The following is a 20,606-nucleotide window of genomic DNA, read 5'->3' on the forward strand; positions in this document are numbered from 1 at the left end:
TATTAAAACAATAATTGATACACTTGCTAGTTGCTTTGTGGCTGTATTTGTTACGTCTAACTCACTATGCACATGAATTCAGCAGGCCGAATGTAAATCGTATGGGTTTAGGGATAAGGATTTTTTACACTTTAGGTAGCGTTACACCCACTTTACTCGATAGATTGCAAATGCAGATTTTCGGGATGCGGATGCGGCTAAAATTTGTAAGCCTTACCTGCAAGCTAACGCTACCCGTAAGGTGTAAAGTCCAGATAAACAGGCCTTACGTCTAAGCTAACACAGCCCATCCGATCTAAGCAATCAGGTATAAACACCTTGCATGGAGTTTTTAACAGTCCATTCCATGATAAGAAAGTTAATAAATAATATCCAAACATTACCAGTACGCTAACGCTATCAGACCTTTACTACCAGATTGATATCTCTACCATCATGTTTGCACAACCCATCAGACATATACTGTCAGAAATGTAACCCGGTTCCACCCATCGGTTATAAATTATTACACATGTAAAACTCTACTACATGTTGAGTTGCACATTCTATCAGGTATAGGTCACGACTATAAACTTTACCTACAGACTTGCCCAAGCCATCAGACATAAACTGGCATTACTGTAGCCTCTACCTGTTGCGTTGCACATCCAATTATAAACGTATAAATATAAACTTTTACAACTGCAAACTTTACCTGTAGACTTGCACATCACACCAGATATAAACTGTCACGACAGCAAACTATACATGTTTACTCACATATCCCACCAGATTTAAACTGTCACGACTGCAAGCTTTACATGAAGACTTGCAAATCACATCAGATAATAACTATTAAGATTGCAAACCCTAGATGTTAACGTGTCCATCACAGTACATAAACAATTTCCTAAATGCTAAATGCTAATATTTACAATCACATTGATAAACCCTACCTGAATATTGGCGCATCCCATCACAAACTCATCGTGCCCGTCTCGAGAAGAATGCATCTTCTGTAGCATGCATTGCTGGAAGAGAAAGTAACGCGTTTACTAATACACATCCTTTTTCAAAAATCACATGTACACCATTTTCTGGTTCAAAAAAGTATATGTAAACCACACGATGATGTCAAAAATCTTAAGCAATCCATATTATTTTACTAATGGTGTGACCTAAAGATTCTTGCCTACGCGCTTATGAGGGATATGAGTGTTCAACCAAGATGTTATAAATCCTCAAGACAATTATTCGTAGTAAATTACTTACGGCAAATTTTGCAGAACTGTGGACATGCCGTTCGACTAAGGACCGGGTCTTGACAGAGGGCGGGGTTCCTTTGCGCCATGAGAATGCAAGCCTGGGCGTCAATATCTTTGCAGGTGTCGCCGTCTACACCCAACACAACGGGGCTGAGGCTAAGCAGCGAGTCTAATAAAATGTATTATTATATGTCACAAACTTGCATATATTCAGCCAAATGTTCACATATTGACTTATAGACTTCATGAGAAATCAGTTGTTCAGCTATAATTTACTGCAGTTGATAATATAAGAATTATAGAACGTCTTAAACGTAAGTTAATAAAATAAATTAAGTTATTGCTGTTCTGTTTGCGTTGAAATTGTTGTCCACACGCCCAGTATTTGAATGTGATAAAAAACTAACAGATTATATACAAATCCGATAAACCGATTTGTTAAGAAATGTTTAATATCAGCATATTGATTATAACTTTAAACACGGACGCCGCAAGGTTGATATCCTTCGAGTAACATGTTTTAAATATTACTTTCAATTCAAAATATTTCTCAATGCTAGTTATTAGTACTGTTGTAATTTATTTGTTCATTTTAAAAGAATTAAAAGAAAGAATGTTTAAATATGTCTACGTAAGACATTAACGTACGTTCTTGAAAATTTCAACATCTGTTACCAAGTAATTTTAAGTCAAAATGGTATAGCTAAATTTGGCAATCTTTGAATAAACAACGTTAAATGAATGTACATTTGTATTTATATTACACAAATAAAACATAGATATGTGACGCTTACAAATCCACACTAAGTTCGACAACTCCATATTGGAAATGAACGCAGGTCTGCTGACGATCAGATAGACGAGCACTAGATAAATTTGTTCTTGAGGGAAAACTAAAACATGATAAGACAGTCACGATTATCATCGAATTAGATTTCTTAAATAGAACGGTCGCCATATCTAACGTTCACATCAAAAAAAGCTGGCCTCAATTAATAGCATTTAATTCCAAATTATTATAAAAACCACGGTAATATTTACAGTTGAACCACATAATGCTTTTTGTATATAATTTATTTTTATATATGTGTTTGATGTTGCAATGAAAATATATATCGGGACTTTTAAATGAATAAAACATCTGTAGTATTAAATCAGAAATTTGAGGTGCTTAGAGTTTGAATTTATATTTCTTTAATATTTAGTTACTTTTTGGTGTACGAGTGAACTAGAAGTTTATGAAACGAACCATTTTGCTGATTGAATGCGTCGGGGAAAACACGTCCTATTTGTGAGTTGTACAATGTGTGTTTAACATGGAAGATGCATATTCAGAAATACATGTTAATACGATTAGCTGAATACAGTATTTATTTTGAAGAACAAACATGTGCAAACACAGAGAACGTAAACGATGCCGAATGCATAATTATGCTTGGTTAATAAAATGTTAATGTTACTTATCACGCCATGTGTGCATGTTAAGATGTTTCTGTTTGTCTTGCTAAAATAAGAATGAACCAGGTAGGTCAAACGCAGCAATTCAGATCTGGAATAAGGACACAACATGTTATTAATACAGACGAGTCCATCTCTGGGAAAACCAAGCTAAATCCATGTTCGTGAAATGTTGTCATAGATAAACTTGTGCAGTCAGTAGGACACTTTCCGATTTAATGGATTAATGCGTTTGAAGAAAGGTCGATTGTAAACTCATTCTTGAACATATTTTAATACAAGGCGAGTTTTGGGGCTCAATACGAAATCAAAGATTGACCGTTTAATCAATGATGTTTCAAAACAATACCAGTTTGTGACTACATCAAACTCAATAAACTATATGCGGAAGGAAATTCTCGTTCGTATACACTATTTTTATAACAGAACACCATATATTATTATTATATAATCCAAACAAAATCACCGTGAAACGCTCAACACGCTCGAATCCATACATCAAAGGGACCGTCAACAACGAATGACGGAAAAAGAAAATTTCTAAAATACCACATTTGTTTTACAATTATGAGTTTATATTGATTAAAATATCTGGTATATTACATTACTTGAAAATAGTTCATATCTTCAGTATATTCGGTAATAAAATCTTGCGATGTGAAATTTAAAGTATATCGCGAAAATAGGTGACATAACGATATACACACTATAAATAACGCAAGTAGATTGATCATTTTATATATAAAATAGATAAAATTCACTACGCATGCACAATTTGTATTCCTGGGTTTACCACGTGACGATGATGATCAATCTACTTGCTTTATTTATAGTTTACTAGTATTTACCTGGTACACATTCCCAGTAAAGTTTTATGACGGAATATATGAAAATATGAAAACTTCATAACTTTTTTCAAAAAATGTAAAATACCAGTCGTGATATTTCAAACAATATAAACTAATAATTGTAAAAAAGAACGGTATTTTAGAACTTGTCTTGTTTCGTCATTCGTGGTTTACGGTCCCTTTAATCACAAACGCCAATAAGGGATTAAAACGATGCTTAAGTAATATTCACTGAAAAAAATGCTTTACGTTAATCGAATATTCCACAATTTATTCTTCTAGTGTCTTAAGTATTGCAAACTTTATAAAACAAGGCGATAGGCTTAAACCTTGTTAGTATAAAAATGAAATATTGCTTATTTACAAGATAAATAAAACTATCGAGTTAGCGATGAATTTACAAAATGCGTCAAACAACAAAAACTTAAGGAAAGATGGTAAATAAAATTCATCCAAATAACAAAAATAGGTCTAATGCTTACGGTCTCTGGAAACTGAAATATGACAACATTGAAATTATTGAAGATACATTCCACTTCATTAATCAGCGCATAGCAAACTTGTGTATTATTAAATATAGCAAATAGTGAATCTAAAGAAATTAATTATATCAGGAAATAAATTAATGTTGTTATCTTTTACTTGAACATAGAACACATAACATACACTTTAAACATGTGAAAATCTAAACTCAGGTAATACAAGGCGTTTTTGTTTTATTCGAGCACTTTATGGTTGATTGATTGTGTTCTTTGTATTGTAAGATTGATTTACGAGCTGAGATTGTAATATTGCTTAAATATTATTTTATATAAATATAAATATATATATATATATATATATATATATATATATATATATATATATATATATATATATATATATATATATATTGCACCAGACAAACATATTGCGCGGTTCTTTCTTCAATACTTGTTGGCCAAATAAAAACCGCTTGACAATACTCGTAATGCGCATTAAGAGATCTCAAGGAAAGTAACGAATAGTTTCATAATTATTTTGACATGAGGCTACTTTGTTTATAATCTGAGAATAATTACGAATTGACTTTTGTAAAGGATGTTTTATGTTTGAACTAATTTTTATGCTTATATAATGTGAATACATTATGAAGCACAATTTTCGCATAAAATAAAATATTTGTGCACACGCAATATTGTAAACGACTGGGGCTTTGTGAAAACGTTTCCTACAGAGTTAAGCGTTGATAAAGATGTCACTAGGCGTTTTATGGACTAAAAAAGTTATTTTCAGATGGAAAATAGTCGACGTTCTATCAATAGTAATTAAAGTAAAATTACTACTCAAAATCAACGAAAATTTCGTAAAATATTTCGTAAAATAAAGCTAAACAGTCAAAAATCATTTTTCCTTATGGCCATCGTCGAAATTTCAACGACAGATGTGTCTGGTAAAATAGATGTTTGTGGATACAAAATGCTCGTTTTTATTATGGTTCAATCAATAGAAATATTCGCAGAAAATTAACATGGAATTTATTGTGGTCACAAATAAATTAAAACGAGCAATCTATGTCTACATAAATCTATGTAATCATACCACATCTAGCGTTTACGAAATACTTTACGAAATTTTCGTTGATTTTGAGCGTTATAGAGACTTAAATTAACTTATCCGAGTTTTAAACCGTTTCAGTGGTAAACATGTGACCATCTTTGCAACATTTTAGCAAATAAACTCCTTGGCTATAATATATTATAAGATATCATTTTACATAAAAATGCGGCAATAGTGCCAGATATAATGTGTTCATTTGAAAATGTCGATCAAGGATCACACCAGCGGAAAATCACAATGTTATGCGACGTAAAGTTTTCTTGTATAGTTGCTAGCAATATGAAATTCAAACATTGATTTTTGTGCCGTATTTACATTCACCGCAAAATTTTCAAAAAAAGTTCTGAATTTTCAGAAACGGTATGGTAACTCACAACAAAGTTTTGTCAAAGCATGTCGTTACGCCGAGAAATATCGTTGCTTCCCTTTAGTTATGATACATAGGGATCGAATAATGTATCCTGCAATAATCGATTTATTGTGTACGCAAACAAAACATCAGACAAGATACGGTAATAATAGGAGTATACTTACAAATCTTTGTCAACAATGAACATACATTACAACGGAATGTATCATATTTGATATCAGTGTATCATTGATATATTTGTATCTATGATAGTTAAGCCAAGCTTTGATTATCACTATCCTTCGTATGGCAAGTGTTTTGAATGGGGACACACCGCCCGACAAACTGTGTCGTTAAAAATGTTTTATTGGTTAAAATGGAAGAACCCGTATTACGATCCGTATTGAACGTTAATATTTGGACATGTATAAATTGTTTGTCTTAGGTACACAAAAATGTGAAGAGATACTTGTGTATGCACGCAAATTGATTAATGAAATGACTACATTTCAAGTTGCTTATTGAATAAGTTATTTAAAAACATATGTGTACATGTTTGAGATTTTACTGAAGTTATATCCTGATACTTGACAGGTGTATTTCTGTTCGAAAAAAAGATAGCTAGAATATGACATAATGGATTATATCGGTTCAGTACTTGAAATATATTTTAAGTATAAATAATATCTATACAAATTTTAATACAACTGGACTACTTATATGCTAAAGTACTTCAAGCACATTTATGCTCACAAACTTTACCTAAAAATTATTAGCTTCGGCATTCTATATCACAGGTTATTTTATGTAAAGTCTTATTTTTGTTTTTGCGTTTTAAGTTATTGCAGATTCTAACAATACGAGTTATTTTCATAAGTGTTCATACTAATTAACTTGTTTAGAATAATTGCATATGTTGAAATCTTGATTTAATTTCTCAACAATTACAAACGGTACACACACTTTAATGGTGATGGCGATTTTCAATCAATCAGGCAAAGTTTGTACTTTTAACAGAATACAGTCAATGTGTATGCATAACCACAGTGTATACGTATTTAGAGCTGAGGCTCCGCCTTTTTAGTTTATAAAGTCAGAAACAACATGAAGCAACGTTCGGGTGGTGTCAATCGCGGTATCAAAACCTTTCCGAGCATCAAAAGGAAAAGTACTCGGTTTAATGAAAGAACTTGAAACCTTAAGGGCATGCAATAAACCGTCTAAATGAACCAATGTATCAGCGGTATATCGAAGCACCATTAATTGATTCAACTCCTTCAATTCATTTTGGCAGCATCTTGATTTGACTATCGCTCAGTATGGGGACACGTTGCGATCTTCTTTGCTGATTTGTAAACGTAGTATACGTATGCAATTGTTTTAAATAACAGTACTTAAAGATAGATTAAAATAAAAACGCCGAACAGTGAGCCCAAACTTTCTTCGTAAAGCATAAGTTATTCCTTGTATATTAGTATCGAACATGTCGGATTGATTCTTCAAGTTTATTTTTGGGCATGATTAAACATTTTACCCAACAATAACAGGATGTAATTGTTTTGAAAGAAAACCGGGTCAAACAATTTGTCTCGCTTGAACCGCTCTGTAGCGTAGTGGTTGTGAAGTCTTTGTTTGAGTCACTGTACCGCTTTCAAATTAAAATGCAATATTGAGTATATGACATAGGATAACTTAAACATGTATATAAATAAATACGCACGTGTTTTCTGTTTGTTTCAACCTTTTTGTGGCAATAGATACTTAACTATAAGTAACAAAATGCAATTTTAATGATTCGTAAGGGTCATGCCATGTCATGATTGATGAGTAGAGAAGAGTATATAGGTTTTAACATTGAATGCGTAAAATCCCAATTAAACTATGTTCTTATGTAACAATGAGTGCCTTATGTCAAATAATCGCACGCTTATAATTATGATAAGCAGAAATGTTTTCAGATATAGCTAACGATGCATTTTATATTAGCTGAGACTCATTAACTTGTTAAATTATAACAGATGTTGTACAATAAAGTGATTTATGTATTAGGCGGATGATTTTTATTTGCAAACAACATAATAAATGTAGATTTTTTCATTTAAATGTAAACAACCATATACACTGTTTTAAAATACAAATCCCTACAAACATGGCCTTAAAATACTTATGAATTGTAGATAAATTTATTTTAAATTATTTTATTTTTGTTTAAAATTTTATTTTAATTATGTGATTATGTCTATGCAAAAGGGCAAACAGTATTCTCTGTTAATATGTGCGTTTTACATGGAATAATGTTGAATAATTATTGAAGCATATGCTTCAAGTTTTTCAACATTCAAATTGTATATCAAGCAAACATATTTCACTGAATTGTTCATAGTGTTTCAACAGAAAATATGCAAGTTTTATGTATATTTGAGAGCAACTCTCAAACATATTTGCCTCACTCTATTCCTAATTTAATTTATTTGATACATTTTTAAATGCAAGTTTGGGTTTTAGTACTTTAATTATTATAACGCGTAAAGCATTCCGCTAATACTTAAGATAGTTCTCTAAATTTCATGCACGTTTTTACTTACTTTAGAAAAAAGTGATGTTTACAAAGTTTCGTCACATTTTTTATAAAAAGTCAGTGTTCATTCTGGGCAGCGCCATTGCGGGATTCCCGCATCAAAATATAAATGGGCGTATTCTAAAGAATATCAGTGGGCCAGTCGGGGGCATACATAGTATAATTGGCGCATTAACAATTATATGAGTGTGAGATTTAATTATAAAAACCAAAGCGACGGAATCGTATTGCGAATTCTAAACACTTGTCTGCTGAGTCGAAATGTAGATGGAAAATAACCGTTGCTTGGCTACCGCGGGCGCACTGTGTTGAATCCTGCACTTCCATTGGTTGATTGATGTCACATGTCAGTAAACTGTGTAAACGTCATCAGAAAGTGTTGAAAACGTTCGTCAACATATTTTGTTGCGATTTTCAAACGTTTTTTATAAAAAAATAAAGTGTTTAAACATGTCAAAGCGTAAAGCGGAAAAGAGAGCAGCGAGGGACGAACTATCCTACATTTTTTAAAAACAAAAAACCAAGGGAATGTGAAAGGGCTTCTGATTAGGAAGGTGGCAAAACAGCAGATGCTTTGGCCGAAGCGAGTATGCCTACATCGTCTGCTGGTTTAAGCGAACAAATGAAACCTTCGGAAAATGTACATGATCATAAATTCCAGAAAGGTTGGTTAGAGAAATTTACGTGGTTGTCGTACGATGCCACAAATAATTTAATGTTTTGTGACATTTGTAAAAAGCATAGTAAAAGTAACATGTTTGTTAACTGCTGTTCGAATTTTCGGACAAGTACTCTGAATAGACATGCAGCTGGTAGTGGTCATACATCCTGCAATCAGGTGGCCCCTACAAAATCTTTAAATAGCCCACTAAATTTATGGCTGATGGGTCATTGGCTCACCAGCAATCTGGCCCAGAATGAACACTGTAAAAAATGTAGATTTCAAACACACAGGCTAGTTTTCAATATATTTAAAACATATAAGCTTTATAGTGAAGAAGTTAATTTGATGTATTTTATATTTTAATACCACGATCTATCTATTTGGCCATATGTAGAGCTTTCTGCTATAAAATAAGAAGACACGAAATTTTGATTTGTTTTTCTTGACTATTTCCGAGAATATGTATGAAGAATTTATTAATGATATAATCGCTTAAGTATTCATGATATTGAATCGATAAGCACAAAACTAGTGAAACAATAATGCATAAACGGGTCGAACCTAGTTACCATAAGCCCTTCTCGACAATTTAGCTAATATTACCTTTTGCATAATACCTAGTCATAATTACTCCCTTAATGGTATTGACATTGATGTATTATTTAGGGTAAAGATCGGGCGTAAATCGTAACTTTACAGATTCGCCCTTCATACATTCTAAATTCTAGACATGTAATCTATTTCGAATGACATAAAGCACCATTATTCTCTGATGCCATAATAAGAACACATAACAGCGGGCACAATCGATGTATTGGCTAAAATTGCAACATCTGAGATTTTAAATATCCGTGAGCCGTTAAGTTCGAATATTCCAATATATTATTGTCTAAAGAGAGTATTAAACAATTGGTTTCAATTAAACATTTATTATCTGATTCAATTCAATCAGTAATAAATACAAAAACTGTGTGTGTATTCTTAAGGTATTCCGAAGCATATATAAGTTAAATATTACATTTGACTGTAAACCTTTATAGGGACCGTCATCCGCGTTTGACGAAAAAAGAAAAGTTCTAAAATACCGTATTTTTTCACAATTATTAGTTTATATTGATTAAAATGTCACGACTGGTATATTACATTACTTGAAAAAAGTTCATATTTTCAGTATATTCGGTTATACAATTTCGCGATGTGAAATCGAAAGCACATCGCGAAAATAGGTGACATAACGATAAACGCACTCTAAATAACGCAAGTAGATTGATAATTTTATATATAAAATATAAACATTTCACTACGCATGTGTAATTTGCATTCCTTGGTTAACCACGTGACGATGATGATCAATCTACTCGCGTTATTTATAGTTAACTGGTAGTTACCTGGTACCTGTACCCAGTAAAAAAAATCCGAACATACTGAAAATATGAAAACTTAACAACTTTTTTCAAGTAATGTAATATACCGTCGTGATATTTAAATCAATATAAACTAATAATTGTAAAATAATACGGTATTTTATAACTTTTCTTTTTTCGTCAATTGCGGTTGACGGTCCCTTTAAAGTGATATTATGGTCATCTTACAGTTTATAGGTGTCTATTGCAACCGTTGTTTATTTTTGGTGTTTTCACCTCACATACACGTATATTTGTCAATGCAGCATCCACATACTAAAACAATATACCGGAAAGAGAAAAATAATGCATTTGATATCACCCGTACTTTCGTTTGACAACTGATCATGCATGTACGACGTGAACCTAAATTTAGTTTTAGTGCAGATTCGTTCATACGACACTAAGACACAATTTTGTTTTACGGATCATTTCGGCTTAGAGGACTGGGTGAGTCACGTAAGAATATCGGATATTAAATATATTTTATAAACAACTGGTAGCAAGTTGAGTTGCAGATAATGAGTCAGCAACGACATTTTAACTAACTCTTTTGACCTGTTAATTCTTTTCAGCTCAATTCAACAGTAAAAAATGCCCATAATATCACTTTAAAGCTACTAATCGAGTTAGTAAGCTTCATATTCTTGTTCAATGCATTTATTTCAGATATCGTGCGAAATAGTAATAAGTCGTCTGATATAGAGTTTAGAGTTTAGAGTTTATTTGTTAATACAGTAGGCAATATGCCCATGAGTATACATGAAATATCAAATACAATAAGCAAAAAAAACAAAGTCACAGGTCATTCGAATCATAGACATCAAAAATATATCGGTATAATGTAAAGCAAAGTATTGGATATTTTATAAGACAATATACAGCAAGAGGCTGTGCATACGTATATACAAAAGTCCTACCCTAATCATAATACATATTATAAGTATTTCTTATTTCCCATGCTTTAAAAATTCTTACTCTTACTCTAAAAATTTCAAAAATATTTCTATTCCCCTTGGTTCAGCCACACATCGTTAAAACCACAATTATCTAATAGACTTTTTACCATGTAGGCCCAAGATCTGTTATTAGGGTACGTTTCTAATTCTCGGAACATAATATCATAAACAAGTTTTACATATTTAATATCATGTGTGTTTACTATCTTTAACCAATATCTAATTGCATTAATGCTATGTCTGACGGATAAAGATGTTCTTCCAAGTTCTCCATATATAAAGTTATTCTGTGTTTGCCTTCGTACTCCTAATAATAATTTGCAATAATTTAAATGTATTCGTTCTATCTTTATATTGCTCTGTAACCCCATATTTCGGACCCATAACTTAAAACCAGATAAATTAATTTATCAAATATTTCTAATCTGTGTTGTATTGTAATGTTATCAAATTTCGACATATATTGTCATAATTTAAAAATAGCTTTCAAAGATTGTCCACACAGACTATCAAACGTTTTAAAAAAAGAGCCCACTGAGGAAAAGACAAAACCCAAATATGTAAAGTTATCAACAATTTCTAATACATTGTTATTATATAAAAATCTCATATTTTGTCTATGTCTCCCTCCTTTTTTAAAAACCATGACTTTAGTTTTTTGTGTATTAACCGTTAACTTCCATCGATCACAGTATTGTTTTAACAAATCTAATCCTTTCTGTAAGCCAGTTTCACTATCTGAAAACAAAACAATATCGTCAGCATAAAACATTATGAATAATTTTAAGGTGTCTAGAATTATTCCATCATAATTAATTGTCAGCAAATATTTCTCAATGTCATTCAAATACATTGCAAATAAAAATGGAGACAATGATTCACCCTGACGTACCCCTAACAGGCATGTAAAACTATCGCTTACCTCATTGTCATATTTTACCATTGACTTAACAATACTATACATTGAAAGAATAATGTTTAATATTTTTCCTCTAATACCAAGCTTTATTAGATTATACCACAGAATATATCTTACTACGTAATCAAATGCTTTTGTAAAATCTATAAATGCAGCAAATATTTTTTTTCTTATTAAATAAATGCGTTACGTTATGCAATACAAAAATAGTATCTATTCTGCCCATGTTTTGTCTAAATCCTGCCTGAGCCTCAATGTAAACATTATACTTTTCCGCCCAGATTGTTAGCCAGTCATTTAAAACTTTTGTAAATAATTTTCCTAGTGCACTCAGTAAAGTAATACCCCTGTAGTTATTCGTATTATTAACATCACCTTTCTTATGCAATGGGACCACATAACCCTCTGACCATGTTTCTGGGAAGTAACCCCAGAGGAGGTAATCACGTGATGATCTAAAGGCAATCAAGATGGCGACGTCAATGCCGAAACAGGTATTTTTCGCCGTTTTATACCCTTTATTACTTGTATTTAATTATTAAATGCCGCTCTGTTTCCAGCCATATCAGCAAGAAAGTGATTAGCGTTTATTTCGTAGTAAAATTCGCTCTACATCTCGAGTTTACCAGGTAACAAATTTCTTAGCGGGAGCTGTTCGCCATGTAATTTGTGATCTTTGCTGGGTTTCACTTATTGAATAACTCTCCCGCATACAAAAAGATACATATTTATATTTAAAATCTGTAACCGAGTGTTCGTTCGATGTTTATACAGCGGTCTTGTATAAAGAAGACATCTAAAACTTGTCTTAAACAGTTTTATGAACCAAAATTGTGTATGATCTAAACGGGTCCCGCTTTTGAGATGATCAAAAAGGGTTCCCGTTAATAGGAAAACAGGAATCCTCATTTGATACTTATCTTTGATGAGCTCATGTACGTCACGGTAATCACACAGGTTGCAGCTTTATATGCGAGTGTGTATTTGTGTAAATGTGTGGGTATTTAGGCATACGTATAAGACGTAAAGTATGGCAACATTGAAATGTCACCCATAGTTGTTGATTCCTCTTGCTATGTGTTGCTACAACTTTTCATGTAATATTAGCATGCAAACGCGTAAATGAATAATGAACAAAATGTGTTTTCAAATATCAAACCGAAATTTTCAGGTGAATATGGAATCGACGCGTCTTTGTACTGAGTGTGGCCGACAGTTTCAGTCCAGAAGTGGCCACAGCCGCCATATAAGACAGCACAAAGGACAAGCCCCATACCGATGTTGCGGGAAGATGTTTTTTGACAAGGATAAACTAAAAATGCACAGGTATTTGAAACCATCTTGTGAAATAGCTCTCGATGTGTTGGTGTGTTTTTATACATAAGACAAGTTGCTACCAACTCTATAAATAGTATTACGTGTACCTCTTGGGAATATATTGTACGATGAATATCGATATTTTTTTCGTTGTTAAATGTCTATAAACATGTGGGTTTTACATTCATATTTCATAATCGATTATTATTTGTGGCGTGTTCTGAGAAAACTGGGCAAAATGCTTGTGCGTAAATTGTCATCCCAGATTAGCCTGTGTAGTCCGCACAGGCTAATCAGGGACGACAATTTCCGCTTTTATGGAATTTTCGGTTTAAATGATGTCTCTTCTTTGCGAAATTCAGTTTAGGCGGAAAGTGTCGTCCCGGATAAGCCTGTGCGGACTGCACAGGCTTATCTGGGATGACACTTTACGCACAAGCATTTTGCCCAGTTTTCTCAGAACACGCCACATTTGAGTACAGTGAGTGGTATTGACCACTCACCAGCTGTCAATCAAATTCATATAATTATCAATCAGATTTCGTTTATTGCGACCACATGGTCCGACAAACAAAGACTGTCGGAGTAATGGGATAAGCGTTTTATGAAAACACAACTTAGTGGGCGGAGCGATCGCGCATTTGGCGACTAGTCAATTCCAAGCAAACAGTTGTAACAAATGTAAATAGCTGGCGCACAAGCTAAATAAGCGACTTGTTGAAAATCTGACGATATCTAACACGTCACATCTAACGCTCTATATTATTGTTTTTACAGAAATCATATTCACGAAGAGGCGGCTAGCGAGGCATGTTTCCAGTGTGGGAAACTCATTGCGACCCGACAACAGGTTACAAAACACATGGCTGTTGTGCACAACGCAAATTCCGAAAACTTTACTTGCGACACGTGTGGTGCGAATTACACGTCAAAGCAGGGTCTGCAGGATCACACTGCTAGTCGTGCAGCGCATGCCTGCCATTGCGGTAAAGAATACCGACACGCCACAAACCTTTACAGGCATAAAAAATCAACAAAACACTAAACATATAATGTGTCTAGACAGTACAAGCTATGTTTCTTCATTTTATGTTAATTAATGTAAACTGCCTCTACATTAATCGATATCATATATATTGTTTAATGTTATTGAAAACCGTGATTTATAGTTGATCTCGTATATATTGATTTATGTGATTTAAAGCTGTGATTTAAAGTTAATCTCATTTATATATTGATTTATGTGATTTGAAACTGTGATTTACTGTTATATTGTGCAATTGAAAACCAATAATACTCAGATATTGTTTGGGGTCGTATTACAAAAACATTTACAATAATATGTCGGATGTTTAAAAAACTTCTTGTCAGTTTGTTATTGAGAATTATATTATGTTACATGTTTCTGAAATACTACCCGTTTTATATCATGTTATTTGAAATGTATGATAATATGTTGTGATTAAAGAAACGAATTGAAATAATAAACATACTGACTTTTTTCCTGATATATAACTAACACAGGCTGATAACAATATGCATTATTGAATATACTTATACATATTTATAATTTAGCAAAGGACACAATTAACATTAACACGTACACAAATTTGAAGTAAATGGTTCGATGTTATTCCTGTCCTCTTTGAAATAAAAATATAACATATGAATAAGTTTTGTTAATATCAGGTGAAGTATACCCACGAAGTTATAAGTTAAAACAAGCACATCATTTACCAAAGGGAGAAGGTATTATGGACGTTTCATTTTTTTGGCGGATAGAAGAACAACATTGAAGATGTGTTTGACAGTTCTAAACAAACCTATCAAATTCATAATTATTTAACACTTTAAGCAGCCATACTACAGTTATTATCAGAAAGTACAATCGTTCGTAGTTTATACAGAGACATTCTAAATTGACCTCCTCAATTTAACACAGATGGTATATACCAAATAATAAAATACTTAACTAGTGTTTACAATAAAAACAGATTTGGATATGAAAGTTGGTAAACACATTTTACAGTGTGGGGCTAATACTATTTTTGTTAATATGATCAACCTAACATATACATAAAACTGCAGTGACAATTGGACATGGAATAGTGTAATGAAACATTGTACATGTAGGGCGGTGCAAAAATAATGCACACTTTTTTAAGGCTTTCCACCGGAAAGTCTAAATATTGGCACAGCCATTTTTAATCGATGCCCATTCTTTTGGTTGGTTGCATTTTGCTGTAGTTAGTTCGGGCCTTCTCCCAACGCACCCCAAGCGCCCCTTTCTGAACAGCGTTTCTTTCTGTGGCGACATGGTCAATTCGTTTACGCCCGGGCAATCGCTTCCTTCCAGGCAAATCGAACGCGTGGTCACTGTCATTATAAGTTAAAATAGGGATTAATTCATTATAACTTTTTATAAGTTAAAATAGGGATTAATTATGAGGTAAATAAAATGAATGACATATGCAACACTTACATTATTGTCTACTCATGTAAGAATATTTCAGAAAGCTTAGATAAACAATGTTAATGTACCGGTATTGGTAGGCTGAAGAATCATTACTTTAACAAATTATATTAAAATGTATATTTAAATCCTTTTTATACAATTTGAATTGTCCGGGCCGGTTAGCTCAGTTGATGGACTGCTGGACAACAGGTCAAGGATGCGGGTTTGATCCAGCTCGGCAATACATCCCGAGATCAAGCCGTTTTACGGTAAATCATCTCTCATGCATGTTCAGTAGTTCTACGTTATGTAATGAGAATATGCGCTTAGTACTGGTAAACACGCTTACCCAGAAAAATTATGAATATTTTAACTGACTGCCGTCATATGACCGTTTAGTACAGAATAAAAGATACGCTACCAATGTTAATATACTATGTCTGTTATATACCACAAGCAATACGTTTTAATTACATTGTCGAAATTGCATTTGGAAGATCGGTTGCCGGTCTAGAGGAGCCATTCATAAGACTGTAGCCGAGCTCTTGCTCATCGAATGCCTCGTCCACTGTATCGTAAACCTTTTTCTTGGACGTGCAGAAGCAAAACGTCCTGCAAATATATGTCGATATGTTTTTACATAATCATACATATACTTTCAAATAAATCACACATATAAAATACCAGTTCATAAAATATAATCTTGTTTTAAAAAAGAATTATTTAATTATGTGATTATTGGTTTCTTTTGCCGCATTCAACAGTCTTATTATCAGTCGGATACTAAACAAATTATCGCCCTTCTTTCACCAAGGACGACACACGACACACGAAGCGATACACGACATTTTGCGCGACAGTCGCGGCGACGCACGATATTTTGCGCGATACACGAAGTGACGCGCGAGAACGTATCACGAAATATCGCACTTGTGTAGGTAGCCTAAAAGGCGATATATCGTGTTTAATATTGCGTGTCGCTTCGTGTATCGCGCAAAATATCGTGCATCGCCGCGACTGTCGCGCAAAATATCTCGCGTCGCCGCGACTGTCGCGCAAAATATCGTGCGTCGCCGAGACTGTCGCGCAAAATATCGTGCGTCGCCGCGGCTGTCGCGAAAAATGTCGTGTATCGCTTCGTGTGTCGTGTCTCGCCCTTGATGAAAGAAGGGCGAGATTATAGATGGCATTATCCTGATTCCGTATATTACCGATCAAAAAGCATGTATTAGTAAATTAATTATCGCTCATGGTGACATTCATATATGCATACTTTATGTATGCTCTTCCTAATGAAGCCACTGCAGTATAAACGCCTGTCAAAATGCTGCTCCGTGTAAAATCCATTCGAACCGGGAGCTTTCAATTATAATTATCGTATAGTATACCAGTAATAGTTTTTAGTCGAATAAGCGGCATTTTGGTCGGTAAGATAATAATTAAAAATATTCCGGGAAAAAGGTCATTTCTCATGTACGTATAAATATTACATTTGTTATGTTATGTCCTGAAATGACTTTCTGAAGAACTCAATTTATAGTATCAGTAATTTAGGCATAATAAATTCGAACTTTATGTCGGTTTTGATGATTAATTTAGTAAAATGTTTGTAGGGTAACGTCTTTGCATCTAAAAATGAAAATTATATGAAAATATACTACATGTTAAGTCTAAATTATGTTTGTGTAAAATAACACGTACATTTTTAATGGTGCTTAATAAAATACAGACAAGAATGATATGTAACTTATTCATACTTACATCCCTCAAATGTTTTATTCTTGTGGAGGCTGTTTGATCGGCCACACGTTTTCCTGTAAAAAGTATTAAACACTGAAAGGCATGCGTAATTTTTATATGAAAGGGAGCGGCATCCAAAAGTTCTGTTTGGTTTAGGTTGATTATAGCTGATAAGTTTCGTCCTAGTTAATATGTATCCTGTCCACATACTTCTATCACGTAAAAATTTAAACCTAAAAAAGCATTCAAAGACATTACGTTTTTCGGCTGAAATCGGGAACCCTTTGTGATCATCTCAAAAGCGGGACCCCTTTAGATCGTAAAACCTTTTAAGTTCGTACTACTTGAAAAATGAATCGTACACATCTGCACTTTACCAAACAGAGTAAGAAACATTCAAAGAATAGTCGTTTATGAATTTTAAATACAAATACTTCTCTGTTCGTATGCAGAAGAGTTATTTCACAAGTGAAACCCAGCAAAGATCATAAATAACATGACGAGCAGCTCCCGCTAAGAAATTTGTTACCTGGTAATGTCGAGATTTAGAGCGAATTTTACTACGAACTAAACGCTAATCACTTTCTTGCTGATATGGCTGGAAACAGAGCGGCATTTAATAATTAAATACAAGTAATAAAGGGAATAAAACGGCGAAAAATACCTGTTTCGGCATTGACGTCGCCATCTTGATTGCCTTTAGATCATCACGTGATTACCCCCTCTGAACCCGAATCAAAAAAATTATTAAATTATTTGCAAAGAACTGTCGCGAACATGTCTATTTCACAACCATACTTAAAAAATTCGTTAAGGAAGTTATCTGGACCACCCGATACGGCATTTTTTAGTTTTTTACAACATTTTTTTATTTCACGCGTGGTAATAATATTATTCAATTCTTTAAACATTATGTTTAATTCTCCCCCTAGATATCTCTCGTTAAAATATAAAATGTCTTCATCTGGCTGAAAAAACACAGAATCGGGATCATTTACCGATTTAAAATAATTTAAAAAAACATCTGATGACAAAGAACTAGCATTGCTCACAACCGATCCTTTTAACATTTTCCAATATAACTTTGCATTATTTTTTCTGGCTAATTCCAATTTATGCGTTTGCAGTTTATCATAATCATATTTTTTATTTCTAACACATTTTTTATAATTTGATCTAGCTGTCACCAGGTCCCTCCTTGTTTCGCTGATATATATTGGAGGAAATACACAATAAAATAATCAAAACAGGTTCCTTTATACCTTATACTACTCTCGCAATCTATAGCAAAAGCAGCCGGATATTGAAGTATTTTGAAAGAAATAATATTTGTGATTGTCATTCACATCCATGAAGTTGCAATTATTGTTACATTTTAAAATGTGTATCGTGCTTAAGTGTTTTTATATGAATATTACACCGATATTAAACGAATGTACTTTAGTTGTGGTATTAGGTACTGCACCGATGGAATATGCTTCATTATTTAGTGCAAACCCAGTGTGACAGTCCGTAAAGCTTTATTTACGATATTAATTGGGTATCTCACACTGTATGTGGTTTGTCTTTATTTACAGATTGCAACAGAGGCACTTCATATTCGTTATTACATAATATTCAATACAGTCTGAGTTTTGTTTTAGTCAGTTTAAATTAAAAGTTTGCAAGGGGTATACCCAGCTATACCCAGACGCTTCATTGTGTGATATCATTGGCTTCTCAATTATTTTTATTCATATAACACATTTCAGTAAGAATGTTTTGCGCCATTTTGTTAAAAAGGACAAAAACGTCGGTTGGATGTTTTTTCGATAACTCAGAAGTGACATTTAATGACCTCAGTAGACGCATTTGTTTTACATAGTAGCAAATAAAATCCTAAGAAGAAGTGTTTGTAGACTGGGTTATTTTATAGCAAGTGTATAAAAGTATGCACTGGGTATAATCAATCGCTTCCATGTTTTTATTTTCAAACGTGTTAGTAAGCAGTTTGTATTAACAATTGATGTCATCATTTAAAGTATATAGGGTAACGGATGTCAGTTTAAAACATGTTTTATAGCGATAACTACGAAGTTTCTTTAAATGAAGTCATCTGATACATATATAATACATATATTTATACACTAGCCTAGCTAATGCTTAAAAGCTTTGGTTGAAGATATGTCCATTATCTGATTATATAAATGGTACTTAGAGTGTACATATAATGTTGCTTACCGACCGCATTAAGGACAACAAGATTTCAAAATTGCACGATTTCGAATTGTGGGCATAAAGAAAAATCTAAAAAGGAATCAAGTCTCATAATTTACTGTCTCATAATTTACTGATCATTAAGCCACTGTTACCGGATTACTTGATAAGTTAAAATATTAGTATAGTGATAAAACCCGCAAAAAAGTCCCTATTTCATCGCGTTTGGTAAAGTAAGGATACATGCTGTAACATTTAAATTAAGAGAAATTGAAGAGCCAGAAGTTAACCATCACTAAATATAATTGCAGAATAAATGTATCAACCATTCTTTAACATGTTTGCTACCCTTAGCTTATTGAACTTTTTAAATAATCGCTTTACAAGGCTGATAAACGAACACGTTAACAGAAGGGAGAACATTAATAATAACACTGTCATAAACTGTTATTATTGGAGTAATTTTAAATAAATGGTAGAGCAAATACAACGATAAATTGTGAATGCGCTGGGGTTCAAACTCGCGTTTAACTTGAATGGTATTTGAATCTTTATGGTGTTAAAACAGGTTTTTAAAAATTATAGACGAAAAGCGTTACAAACGCATGTTTCTTTTTCGGATTTGTATTGGGGATTACAAATAAACGAAAATATTTGTTATATGTTGAATTCTTTCAGAAATGTTATTTTTCTTGTTTCAATATAATGACTTTATTCTTCTTTGAATCTATTACTTTTTTGTGTAAATAGTTTACCAATCAATAAACACATCTTTTGAATAAAAATATATTGCTTACATACTCTAACTATTAAATCTTGTTGAATTAATTCTTTTGTGATTTTTTTTAAATTGGAAGACGAGTATCCAGTTAACATA

The 20,606-nt window shown here is 32.9% G+C and overlaps 1 protein-coding gene across 1 annotated transcript in view; it reads right to left on the reverse strand.

The window, feature by feature from the left end:
* Positions 1–20,606, reverse strand: part of LOC127874155 (collagen alpha-1(XIV) chain-like) — a 100,635-nt gene that overhangs the window by 1,332 nt on the left and 78,697 nt on the right. The window contains exon 4 of the mRNA XM_052418344.1: positions 936–1,010. Within this exon, the coding sequence (XP_052274304.1) occupies positions 936–1,010 (75 nt within the window). The remainder of the gene's footprint in view (positions 1–935; positions 1,011–20,606) is intronic.

This window comes from Dreissena polymorpha, chromosome 3 (genome assembly GCF_020536995.1).
Source record: "Dreissena polymorpha isolate Duluth1 chromosome 3, UMN_Dpol_1.0, whole genome shotgun sequence".
Lineage (NCBI taxonomy): Eukaryota > Metazoa > Mollusca > Bivalvia > Myida > Dreissenidae > Dreissena > Dreissena polymorpha.